Source organism: Bison bison, unplaced genomic scaffold, assembly GCF_000754665.1.
Source record: "Bison bison bison isolate TAMUID 2011002044 unplaced genomic scaffold, Bison_UMD1.0 scf7180017864518, whole genome shotgun sequence".
Classification (NCBI taxonomy): Eukaryota; Metazoa; Chordata; class Mammalia; order Artiodactyla; family Bovidae; genus Bison; species Bison bison.
Window position 1 is genome coordinate 16,455,652 of NW_011495071.1, and position 12,351 is coordinate 16,468,002.

The 12,351-nt window shown below is 45.4% G+C and overlaps 1 protein-coding gene and 1 non-coding gene across 2 annotated transcripts; both read left to right on the plus strand.

The window, feature by feature from the left end:
* Positions 1-3,840: 3,840 nt before the first annotated feature.
* Positions 3,841-9,369, plus strand: LOC104981444 (calcitonin receptor-stimulating peptide 2-like). Its single transcript, XM_010830564.1, has 5 exons — positions 3,841-3,943; positions 4,856-4,950; positions 5,698-5,829; positions 8,482-8,654; positions 9,202-9,369. The coding sequence occupies exons 2-4, from the start codon at positions 4,865-4,867 to the stop codon at positions 8,633-8,635; spliced, it is 372 nt and encodes a 123-aa protein (XP_010828866.1). The 5' UTR covers positions 3,841-3,943; positions 4,856-4,864; the 3' UTR covers positions 8,636-8,654; positions 9,202-9,369.
* On the plus strand, positions 6,099-6,169 carry TRNAY-GUA. Its single transcript has one exon. It is a non-coding gene; the product is annotated as a tRNA-Tyr (tRNA).
* Positions 9,370-12,351: the final 2,982 nt, after the last annotated feature.

Below are 12,351 nucleotides of genomic sequence, written 5' to 3' on the forward strand. Positions count from 1 at the left end.
GAACTGTGAACTTCCTGATGTTCAAGCTGGTTTTAGAAAAGGCAGAGGAACCAGAGATCAAAGTGCCAACATCCGCTGGATCATGGAAAAAGCAAGAGAGTTCCAGAAAAACATCTATTTCTGCTTTCTTGACTATGCCAAAGCCTTTGACTGTGTGGATCACAATAAACTGTGGAAAATTCTGAAAGAGATGGGAATATCAGACCACCTGACCTGCCTCTTGAGAAACCTATATGCAGGTCAGGAAGCAACAGTTAGAACTGGACATGGAACAACAGACTGGTTCCAAATAGGAAAAGGAGTACGTCAAGGCTGTATATTGTCTCCCTGATTATTTAACTTCTATGCAGAGTACATCATAAGAAACGCTGGGCTGGAAGAAGCACAAGCTGGAATCAAGATTGCCAGGAGAAATATCAATAACGTCAGATATGCAGATGACATCACCCTTACGGCAGAAAGTGAAGAGGAACTAAAAAGCCTTTTGATGAAACTGAAAGAGGAAAGTGAAAAAACTGGCTTAAAGCTCAACATTCAGAAAACTAAGATAATGGCATCTGGTCTACCACTTCATGGGAAATAGCTGGGGAAACAGTAGAAACAGTAGCAGACTTTATTTTGGGAGGCTCCAAATCATTGCAGATGGTTTTTGCAGCCATGAAATTAAAAGACACTTACTCCTTGGAAGGAAATTCATGACCAACCTGGATAGCATATTCAAAAGCAGAGACGTTAATTTGCCAACAAAGGTCCATCTAGTCTAGGCTATGGATTTTCCAGTGGTCATGTACGGATGTGAGAGTTGGACTGTGAACAAAGCTGAGCGCCAAAGAATTGGTGCTTTTGAACTGTGATGTTGGAGAAGACTCTTGAGAGTCCCTTGGACTACAAGGAGATCCAACCAATCCATTCTAAAGAAGATCAGCCCTGGGTGTTCTTTGGAAGGACTGATGCTAAAGCTGAAACTCCAGTACTTTGGCCACCTCATGTGAAGAGTTGACTCTTTGGAAAAGACTCTGATGCTGGGAGGGATTGGGGGCAGGAGGAGAAGGGGACGACAGAGGATGAGATGGCTGGATGGCATCACCGACTCGATGGACGTGAGTTTGAGTGAACTCCGGGAGATGGTGATGGACAGGGAGGCCTGATGCGCTGCAGTTCATGGGGTCGCAAAGAGTTGGACAGGGCTGAGCGACTGAACTGAACTGAACACTCAGCTCAGCTTGAGGCACTCAGAAAGTGCTTGAGGGAAGAATTAATCTCAGTCCCTCCCTATCTAGAGAGGCTTTTTAAAGTAAAGCCGGTAATAGCCAGAGGCTATGTTAGCACCCTCTACGGTGCAGACCCTGTCTCCTGCCCCAACAGCTATCCTCTGTAGCCTGCAAAGATTTCAGAGTGAGGAATGGATGTTTGCTTTGAAGAGTGAAGACATGGCAGTCATGGGTGGAGCTCCAGCCCACAAAGTAAACTAGTTACAAAATCAGCTTCTAAAGTTGTTAACCACTGCAGTCACCATCGCACTGGTGAAACCTGTGGTTCTCTCATCAGAAAAATGCAATCCAGGTAAACACATACTAACAAATGATCTCAGAAGGTTCATATATGAGAAACCTCTTTCTTTGGAAGTCATATCTGCAAGAGTATTCTAAAAGTCAGACTCAACTAAATGGCAGAGCCCAATTTATACTGCCACAACTACCTACTAAGCGCCCTTTCACCAATTTAGACTTGCAAATCTGTATGCAGGCCTAAGCCAAGGTTCGGAATCCTAACTGCTAAGCCGCCAAATTCCCATCTGGGTCTCAGCTCCAGGACACACTGAGTATGCGATTCGCCATTCTGAGCCCTCTCCTGGGTCTGCTCACCTTTCCCAGCTCTGAGCTCAAGCCAGCACACGCAACCAAGGAGTTCTTCCATTTCCGTTTCCCCTTCCCCACCCTGCCCTGCCAATTGACCCTCAGGCGACTGAGTTTTAGATACTCAGTTCCCCAGCCCCGAGATTTTTATTTTTCTTGCATCAGTGCCACTCCTGGGTTAAGAAGCAGAAAACTGGAATAAGGCCTCTTGGAAGTTAGGTGTTCTGAACCCTGAGACCACCAACCTGAAAGGGGAAGAGGTGTGGCGCGAGGGCCGTGTATCGAAGGATATACAGTGGTTTCTGAACCCTGGACTGGGACGTGGACCTGGGGCCTGGGCCACTCATCACACACCCAGGCTGGTTTCGGCTCTGCCTGGCAGACTCACCTAGCTGGGGTCCTTGCAGCCCACCGTTGGCCCACGATGTGGCAGATGGGCTCGCAGTGCTGGGGCATCTGTAGGGGAAAACAGCAGATTGCGCATGTGCAGTAGACCTCGCGCCCCTGTAGCCCGGGAGCAGCCGTCTCTATTCTCTTAGGGCCCTCGAAAAGGGCTTGGAGTCGAAAAGTCAGGCAGAAGGTTCTGCAGCTTAGTTGTGGAGGGTGTACGAAGGTCGACATGCTGCTTAATTGGGTGTTACTGCAGTCGTGTGCATAGGAACCCAAGACGCTTGAGACTGAACAAATTCAACCCACGTGGATGCCCCTGTGCACCAGTGTTGTTTTATGAGTTCCGGTGGTGTGGGAGTGGGCACACATTTAGAGACAGTAATGAGACTGTGTGTGGGAAAGAGTATGGATGGAAGTGTGAAGTGAGGAGGGTGAGAGTGCAGAGGTGGAATCACATGCCGTCAGGATATTTTGGCATGAAGCACATGGAAACTGCGGGGAAATTGGGAAATGGATGGGGCAGGTGAGAAACGAAGGATGGCTGGTTAGGAAGGGGATGGATCAGTACATGCCTTGAGGTTTAGGAAACATCTATGCCTTAAATCTCCCCGCTGAGCGCCAGCGGGGCATCCAGGCCTTCTTACCTGTATGTTTGGACCAGCCATTGCGAGTCTGGCAGAAAACGAAGTGGAAATTTCCATAGTATGGGTTGCAGTCTTACGGAATCCCTTATGTGGACCAGGAAGGTCTTCTAGATCCCCCCCTAGGAGGGAAACAGTTTCTAGCTTGACTCTCCCTCAGACACACAACTCAATCGCAAAAATGGAAGAGAGGGTGTTCAGAGCGCTGTAAGGCTAAACTGGGATCGGTTGCCTTTCGCTAGAAACGCCAGATACTAAAATAAAGATAATTTGAGTTTTTTAATTAAAAAAAAAAAAAACGTTTTCAAGATGGGAATATAGTCCCCATTTCAAAGATAAGTGTGTTGAAGCACTGATAATTTGCTCTGATCTTACTAGCTTATATTGGCACAGCTGGTACTGACTTCAGGTCTGACAAAGTCCTTGCCCCTCCATTTCTTGATTCCCAGAAGCCCCATCCCTCTGTGTATCATTCTAGCTGCCTGAATCAGACGTGTCCTCTAGTTTGGGGACAGAATCGTCCACTCTGCTGTACATTAACCCTCAAAGCATCACTTGGGATACTGTCAGACTGCAGGGCAGCCAGGATTCCTTGTAATGTTGGACGCTGCCCTACAAGATCGTCACACAGTTGGGATGGAGTAGGACGTGTTCAAAACTCGAGGAACTAACAGGTGAGATTTACCGTGACGTCAATTTGTCCTCAAATTGCTGGTCACATTTATGTGTATTCTTTTTTGGGTCCCTACCAACCCTCCCACCCCTGCCATCAGTGATCTCAATGCAAATACACTTGGGGTGGGCTTCCTGGATGCTCCAGGACGCAAATGGTGACACCATCATTCTGGGGCTTCAGGATCCTTCCCATCATTGGTTGCCTGGAGCTCTTGGACCACCCCAGACGCAGAGCTGCGGAAATAAGAGCAGCTGCTGGTGCTGGAGGCATCACAGGCAGGCATTACCAGATCGTGTCACTTCTGCAGTGCAATCGCCTACCGCCAAGGCTACTGTCACTGCTCCCTCCTCTGCTCCAAGCCGCCCAGTTCCTGTTGCCAGGTAAGTCTGGAGACTCCAGCTTAGCTGGATTCTATTCCCTCCCCCTCCCTTCCCTTTCCTCATTACTTTTTCTTACCTGATCCCCTTTCCGGTATCAAGAGTGTGGGTCCGCGTTCTCATCACACTCTGTGTCACTCCGCGGTTCTTCCCAAGGATTCCTCCACAAAGGTAACACGGAATGGTCTCAGTTCCTGTACTTCGTGCTCCACTCTCCCCTTGCTACACCGGGCTCCAGTCTCTCCCGCTTCACACGTGCTTAGGTCAATTTCTAGATTTTGGAGCTCTCCAGGTGCCACCTGCAGAGCAGGAAGCAGGAATAACTTTGTGCGGACGGAGCGCTCTCGGAGCACATCTCATGCCTAGCGGTCCGTGGGAAATGGGTTCAGAATTTGCGCCGTGGGTTCAGAACTTGGTCCAGCCAAAGCGGGTGGCAAATAGGTACAACGACTGAGGGGAGGGTAACTGTTAAACGCAAGCCCCAGTTGCAGGTTCTGGGAGCTTTTTTCCCAGTTTAAGTTCTGGGTCCCAATTTGAGACTCTCCCAGCTTTTAACAGGGTCCTCTTTGCCATAGTGTGGAGTGGCTGACCGGTAGAATTTGGTTTTTTAATTTTCAGGGATTTCAACCGCAGTGATAAGTCCTCTCTAACCCCCTTCCCCAGTGAGATATGAGGAAAAGCCCAGCACCAGCAGGACAGCTCTGGGTGGCCCAAGGGGGAAAGCTGTGGAGACAGGTACTCCCTGTCTGTCCTCCAGGAGTCCTGGCCAACAGGAAACGATGGTGAAGGGGAGTGAAATGACCAGCCTGAAACCAGGATGCAAGGGTGTTAGAAGCCGAGGTAGGGGTAGAGCCCAGGTCTCTGGGTTCACTAAACGAACTGCTGCAGGTGGTCATGTCACTTTCCCCCTTGCAGAGAGACGTCATGGGGTTTTGGAAGTTTCTGCCCTTCCTGGTCCTCAGCTTCCTGGCCGTGTACCACGCAGGCATGCTCCAGGCAGCACCATTCAGGTAAGACAGTCCCACCAGGTGTCCTCTCACCTCCCATAAGTGCTGTGTTCTCAGTTGTGCTGTGCTGAATCTTTAACAACTGGCTCCTGGTGCAGGGGATGAATGGTGGTAATGTATGAATGCAACACTTGCATAGAAAGCTTATCATGAACTTTTTATAACACAAGGACGTGTAGCACACAGTTTACAAATAGGCATAAGACAGTACTCGTTATTATAAGTTTCATATAACTCATTGAACTTCATAACATACTTTTGTTGCTTTTACCAAACATTTGTATCTTGAGCAAAGATAGCTGCTAATTTAACCATAATTTGAAAAATAGATTTCATCTTAATCTCCTAACTGCTTGGCCAATACATTTGCCATTAAGTCTGATATGTGATCTAGTCATCTAATTTCTCATCCTCATTCAAATTATATTTATTAAACTGAAACCGTTTTCAGACTCAAACTGCCATTATCATTTAATTTTTAACAATAGCTGCATTTAACACTGAGCTCATAAAGATCCAGAAAATCTAACTATCAGTTTCCAGCAAACCATTTCTTGGAGGTCACACCAGAGCCTAACTGCTGGAGAAGCAGCATTTTTGGATAGAAAATGGGTTCATTTCCTCCACTGACAGTTGGAGCAGCCACATCCTCAGGGGAAGCTGCAGAAACCAGGAAACCTGGCTGCTTACCCTGAGGGTGGAGGTAGGCAGGGACTCAGACCCAGTATTGGACTTGCTTCTTTTCCCTAGGTCAGCCTTGGAGAATGACTTTGATCCTGCTATACTCACAGAGAAGGAAATGTGCCTCCTGCTGGCTGCAATGGTGAACAATTATGTGCAGATGAAGACCAGTGAACTGAAGCAGGAGACAGAAGCCTTCCGGTAAGGCTCTGCCCTCCACTCTGCTCTTACCCTCTCCCCTGGCTTACCAGGAAGGGGTATCCTGACAGGTAGGAGAGAATATAGCTAGCCAGGCAGCCAGCAAGCTGTCATTGTTCATGCCTGGGGTCCAGCTCTTCTACAGGCTCCACTGAAGACAAAGATCATGTGAAGGGACTATGGTTGCCCACATGTAAAAAGATGCCTTTCTGAAAGCAGTGGGGGAAGCTGTGGAATCGCTCACTCTGGAAATTGTCTGGCAGTCCAGTGCTTCCCTGGTGGCTCATTGGTAAAGAGTCTGCCTGTAATGCAGGAGGTCCAGGTTCAATCCCTGGTTGGGGAAGATCCTCTGGAGAAGGAAATGGAAACCCACTCCAGTATTCTTGCCTGGAGAATACCATGGTCAGAGGAGCCTGGTGGGCTACAGTCCATGGGGTTACAAGAGTTGGACATGATTTAGTGACTAAACCTACCTACCTACTGAGGAAACCTCCCAGTATTGGAGGAGTTTAGCCTCATAAAGTAAACCCAGGGAATGAATCTCATGTATTTCAGGGGATATAGAAATGTGGCCCCTTCTCATTAACCGGTGCATGAAATTCTTTCACACCTGCAAGGCATCATCATTGCACATTTGCAAGGTGAAGCCAGAGCCCTTACAAAGGATGGGGTCAGGTAGAGCAGTGTCTGAGGTAGGTCCGGGGCCTTTAGATGTGTAGAATCTGTGGATATGTGTATGTTCTCACTGGACCAGACACCCTTCCCCATCCCCACCTCCCTGTGCACCCTGAGTTTTGAGTTCACACCAGCAGAGCCATGTATGGCACTTGCATCCACCCTGAGAACCTCTCTGCAGAGCAGGAAGGACTGAGCAGCATGTGGAATGCCAGAAAAGGTCACCCCTTCCCCACCACAGCCCTTCCCCACTCAGCAAACCTGAGTTCTCCTAGTGGAGGGTGTGTGAGCTTGCCTCCTGCCTGCCCCCTCCCACCTCTGCTCCCAGTGCCCTCTCCCTGGTCTAACCTTCTGCATGACTGCCTTCTGGGGCAGCCCTGGTGCATGATATTGTCTGGCTTGTCTTTTCCCTGCAGCCTGGATGGCTCCAGAGCTAAGCGGTGCAGTAATCTGAGTATCTATGTGCTGGGCATATACACACAGGACCTCAACAAGATTTACATATTCTACTTAACTAAAACTGGGGACAGAATGCCTGGAAAGAAATCAGTCATGGTCAGAGTTTTAGAGAAAGATCACAACACCTCACATTGCAAGTAAAAATGTTAGTTGGTCAGCCATGTCCAACTCTTTGTGATCCCATGGACTATAGCCCACCAGGCTCCTTTGTCCATGGAATTCTCCAGGCAAAGATACTGGAATGAGTAGCCATTCCTTCCTCCAGGGGATCTTCACAAACCAGGGATCAAACCCAGGTCTCCCAAATTGCAGATAGATTCTTTACCATATGAGTCACCAGGAATTAGATAAACACCATGACCCCCTCACATTGGCATGCCCCAAAGTACCTACTCCACCCATTCCTCTCCTTTCCAATTTCTTTCATCCTATAACTTGATGCATGTGATCTTCTCTGGTTGCTCTTTGGGCTGGTATCAGTGACTTTCTTTAGAGCAGTGGATGTCTGGAACATCAGATGGGAGGAGGGAGAGCAGGTCAGAAGAGAATCAGGAAGAGATCAGGAGAGAGCTGGCAGCCCCAGGAGTACCTGTGGATTTCATAGTACAGCTTCCCAGTCCTGCTTCTGAACATGCCTGTCACTGGGGGAATAAAAGCATATTTCTAAAAACACCAGAGCTGTGGTGGTTATTGCTCTAGCTACATCCCATACTAGATGGATTCAGGGACCTGTCTGGCAAGTAGCCTTAGCCCTGGGTGGCTGGAGTTAGGGCTTGACGGGTGGTCCCTGTGAGCAACCTCAGGTAGCAAAAACAGGAGCACTGAGGAGCTACATAGCACTTCTAGGACTTGATGCTACAAATTCACTTCCTTTTCCAGGGAGACAGGGGAGTTTTTCTTTTCCTAAAAACACTGAGTCCCTGAGAATGGGATGCATCCTTCAGACAGTCTTTAAGAATGAGGTTCGGTGTGGTACTGTAATCTCTCTAGTCACCTAAGCTTAGTTAAGTTTTCATTTGCATGCATGTTCAGTCATGTCTGACTCCTTGCAAGCCCATGGACTGTAGCCCGCCAGGCTCCTCTGTCCATGAGATTTTCCAGGCAAGAATGCTGGGGTGGGTTACCATTTGCTCCTCCAGGGAATTTTTCCAACCCAGGAATTTTTCCAACCCAGGAATTGAACCCACATCTACTGCATTTCCTGCATTGGATTTTTTTTTTTTTTAACCACAGAGCCACATGGGAATCCCAAGGTTTTTACTTGCACAGAAAAGATTGGCTGCTATAGTTCTGTGTTCCATGGCTTGTTGTCCAGAGAGGGTTTGGTTTTTCTGACACTCCTGGAAATGGAGAATGATTGTGGCATTTTCTCTTATGCTCTATGATTTTCTGCTGTGATTTTGTGCTTAGAAGAAATATTTAAGGTTCATTGGTGCCTCTCAGAGCAGTAATTTTACTGTGGGGTAGCACTTGCCCTCAACCTCTCACTGACAGACTCTTTTTCTCCATTCTGCAAATCAGCATCACTGCCCAGAAAAGATCCTGTAACAGGGCCACCTGTGTGATCCATAAGGTGGCAGGCTCACTAAGCAGATCTGGGAGTGAGATTAAGAGGAACTTCATGTCCACCAACGCCTTTGACCGCGCCGCAGGGACCTTCAGGACTAAGCAGTGAAATGACTCCAGGAAGAAAGGTGAGCATGCTAATACCTCAGATAGCAGGGCAAGTGGCTGGGTATTGCAGGGGTACAGCCCACACTCTAACACTTCCTCTATCATAAAAAAATCCACAGCAGAGTTGCTGGCCCCAGTGTCTAGATATAGAACAGAGAGTCTGAATATCTGAAACCCCTCTATTCATTTCTGTTTTCCAGTGTCTTATTGTGACACTGAGAGGAAATATAGATCCTATTCATTTAAAATACTGTTCTTTGTAGTTATAATTGTAAGTATTCTAGTTTTTTACTTTGAAAGGCAGAGAGCCTTCCCTTTGGAGTAAGCCCTACAATGTCATGTACATCTGAATTCAGAGTATAGACTTGGGTTCAAATATTGTGTTTGCCTTACTATGTAACCATGGAGCAGACCCAGTTACCCCATGAGCCTCGGTTTCCCCATATAACTTGAAGGCAACAATCGTACCCACCTTTCATCATTAATATAAAAAGTAATTGAGATAGTACATGACAAGAGCCTCATTATTAATAAGTACTAATATTCTATTCTTTTTTTTCCTCCTAGGTCACCAAGAAGCTGAACTCCATTTCTTTTAATTTGCATGAAAGCAACTTATTAGAAAAAAAAAATTGAATGGAAGACACATATATATGCATGCCTCTTGATACTGAAAACATTTCTTTTTGCTTGAAATAAAGGCAAATGAAGAATAAAATCATTGCAATTACCCAATGTGCATCTTTTTATATTTGATTCTGTATTCAGTAAATATGACACATATCTCATTGACTTAGCTGGTAGCAAATCTGGACCCTGTCAGCCAACCTGTCAGCTGTTCTGTGAAACTTCAGGAGCACATGAGGTCGCTGACTTGTGGGTGTCTGGAGGGCACATAGTAATACCGAGCCTCAGTGGAACTCTTTTTAAAGAAATGTTTTTTTATCATAATAAACGCATATGAATGCATTATGCACTTCATCAAGATAAAAATATATTTTCAATACAGTTAAAAGGACAGTTGCTGCTATTTATGCTGCTTTTCCCATGAGAAACTCAGGGAACTGTGAACACTTTGTTGACCAGGCTGGCTCAAATCAGGCAATGATACCATGCTTGGGCTGGGTCATCAGCATCATGTACCCTCAGTGTCAAGTGAAAAACCCTTATTGGAATTAGAACCCTCAGCATCTCAAAGAGACATTCACATTTATTTTCAGGGAGTGCTCTGGTCCCCAGCCCCAGAGGTTATCTGTTCTCTTCTCCTTGACTCAGATTTCTCCTTACCCATGCCCCATTCCTGTCTTACCTCCCAACAGCCACTCTTCATACCCCCCACAGCCTGCAAAGCCCTTTAGAAGCAGTGGCTAACAATCTGAAAGGGGATCACAGACTGGTAGACCTGGAAAGATCATCAGATACCATCTAATCCAATGTTTTACTTTCTGAGGTGCAGAGAAGAAAAGTGCATTGCTCAGAGGCCTGAAATAAGTTTAACAGAGACATTGCCATGTTTAACAATCACTGAGTCTCTCCTGTAGGCTTAACACTATTTTAGCTCCAGGAAGAGCAATGAACAGAACAGACAAAAACCCCTGCATTCATGGGGCTTATATTCTAACCAGGGGAGGCTGAGGTGATCCAGCTGTAGAGTCAGAGGCATTCAGTATTAGAAGGAATCTGGGATGTCATAGGGTCTAAAGGCTTATTAAATGCAGAAATTTCCCAGCATCAACATTCTTGGTATCTGTTGGAATGCTAGATACCAGCTATTGACTGTAACTTCCAAGATGATTGGACAGCCCATTTCACTGGTGGACAGTCAGTTTTTTTTTTTTTTTAATGGATTATACTTAAAAAATATAAATATTATTTATTTATTTTTGGCTGTGCAGGGTTTTCTCTAATCGCAGTGAACGGGGGCTACTCTCTAGTTGTGGTGCACAGGCTTCTCACTGCAGTAGTTTCTCTTGTTGCAGAGCACAGGCTCTAGGTGTGCAGGCTTCAGTAATTACAGCGCATGGGCTCAGGAGTTATGGCTCCCAGGCTGTAGGGCACAGGCTCAATAGTTGTGGCACATGGGCTTAGTTGCTCAGTGGCATGTGGAACCTTCCCAGACCAGGGATCGAACCTGTGTTCCCTGCACTGGCAAGTGGATTCTTTACCACTGAGCCACCAGGGAAGCCCTAAGTGGGTTTTTTTAATTAGAACACCATTCTTACTACCTACTGATTCTACTTATTTCCTCAGAAGCTCATAGAATTACGACCCTTGTTCCCATTCATTCTTTACTCATCATAAAATTATATAAAGATAGATCAGACCATGCCTCCCTTAGGTACAGAATTCTCCACTGACTCCACATCTCAGAATAAACACTTGGGGCATTGCAGTGGTTTCTTAATCAACTCTACTTTGTCAGAGGATATGTATTAAAATTTATTTCCAAATTCAATTTGCTTGTGATTTATTTAGGATTTTGTATTACCTTTGTTAAGTCTATAACTGGGGCTACAGCAATGGTATCACCTGAATTGATAAACTTTTGAACTTTTTCTGTTTTAAGTCAGTGCAAATACTGTGGAAATTATCTCTGCCCTTAGCTTGATGTAATTCACCTGTGAAATTTTCTCAGCGTTCCTTTATAACATAGTACCTAGCAAAGTTTTCAATTTCTGCCAAGGTTACTCAATTCTATTATTATTTAGTTTTAATATATAGAATAATATATATTCTTGTTTTATATGTATTTCTGTGAAACTTTCGGGCTTCCCTGGTGGCTCAGAGCTTAAAGCGTCTGCCTGCAATGCAGGAGACCTGGGTTCAATCCCTGGGTCGGGAAGATCCCCTGGAGAAGGAAATGGCAACCCACTCCAGTACTCTTGCTTGGAGAATCCCATGGACGGAGGAGCCTGGTGGGCTACAGTCCACGGGGTCACAAAGAGTTGGACACAACTGAGCGACTTCACTTTCATGCATTAGCAAATTGGACTTTTTCATTATAATTTAAAATCTTCATATTTGAAGATTTTCATTCTGGATATAGTGTATCTGTATTTTCCTTAGTCTAAGAGGTATATGACCTGACTCTATATCATTTCTCTGATCGCCTCCTAACCCATTGCTTGCTCTACTTCCAGCTTCCTCTAGGTCTTTACATTTACTATTTTCTCTGCCTGGCATGCTATTCCCTCAATGTCTTACATGACTAACACACTCCCTTTCTTTCAGAAGTCTGCTGAAACATCACCCTCTCAGAAAAGGCTTTCTTGTATGCTTATATATGAAATGGCTCTGATCACTCTCTACCAACATTCAGCTTATTTTACTAATATAGAGCTTACCATTTTATCCACATAGAACCTATCACTGTCTAAAATGTTATATATTTAGTTAGTCTATGTACTCCCACTAGCATGTAACCCTATGAGAGAAGTTGCATGGATATTTATCTATATCCCTGGATTGCAGAAAAATTCTGAACACAGTAGCCCTTCAATAAATACCTGTTGAGTTAATAAACTATGAAACTCTATGAACTTCTGGCTTTTTCCCCCTCTGAATTCATCTTTAACCATGCATCATATCATGGTTTTGAGAAGGTTGTCATTTTAAAAATCATCTTTAATTTTTCTTTTGCTATCTACTTTAACTGAAAAGTTATTTAGTAGAGAAATTTCAAATTTAAAATAGCTTTTAAAATTACACTTCAGTTAT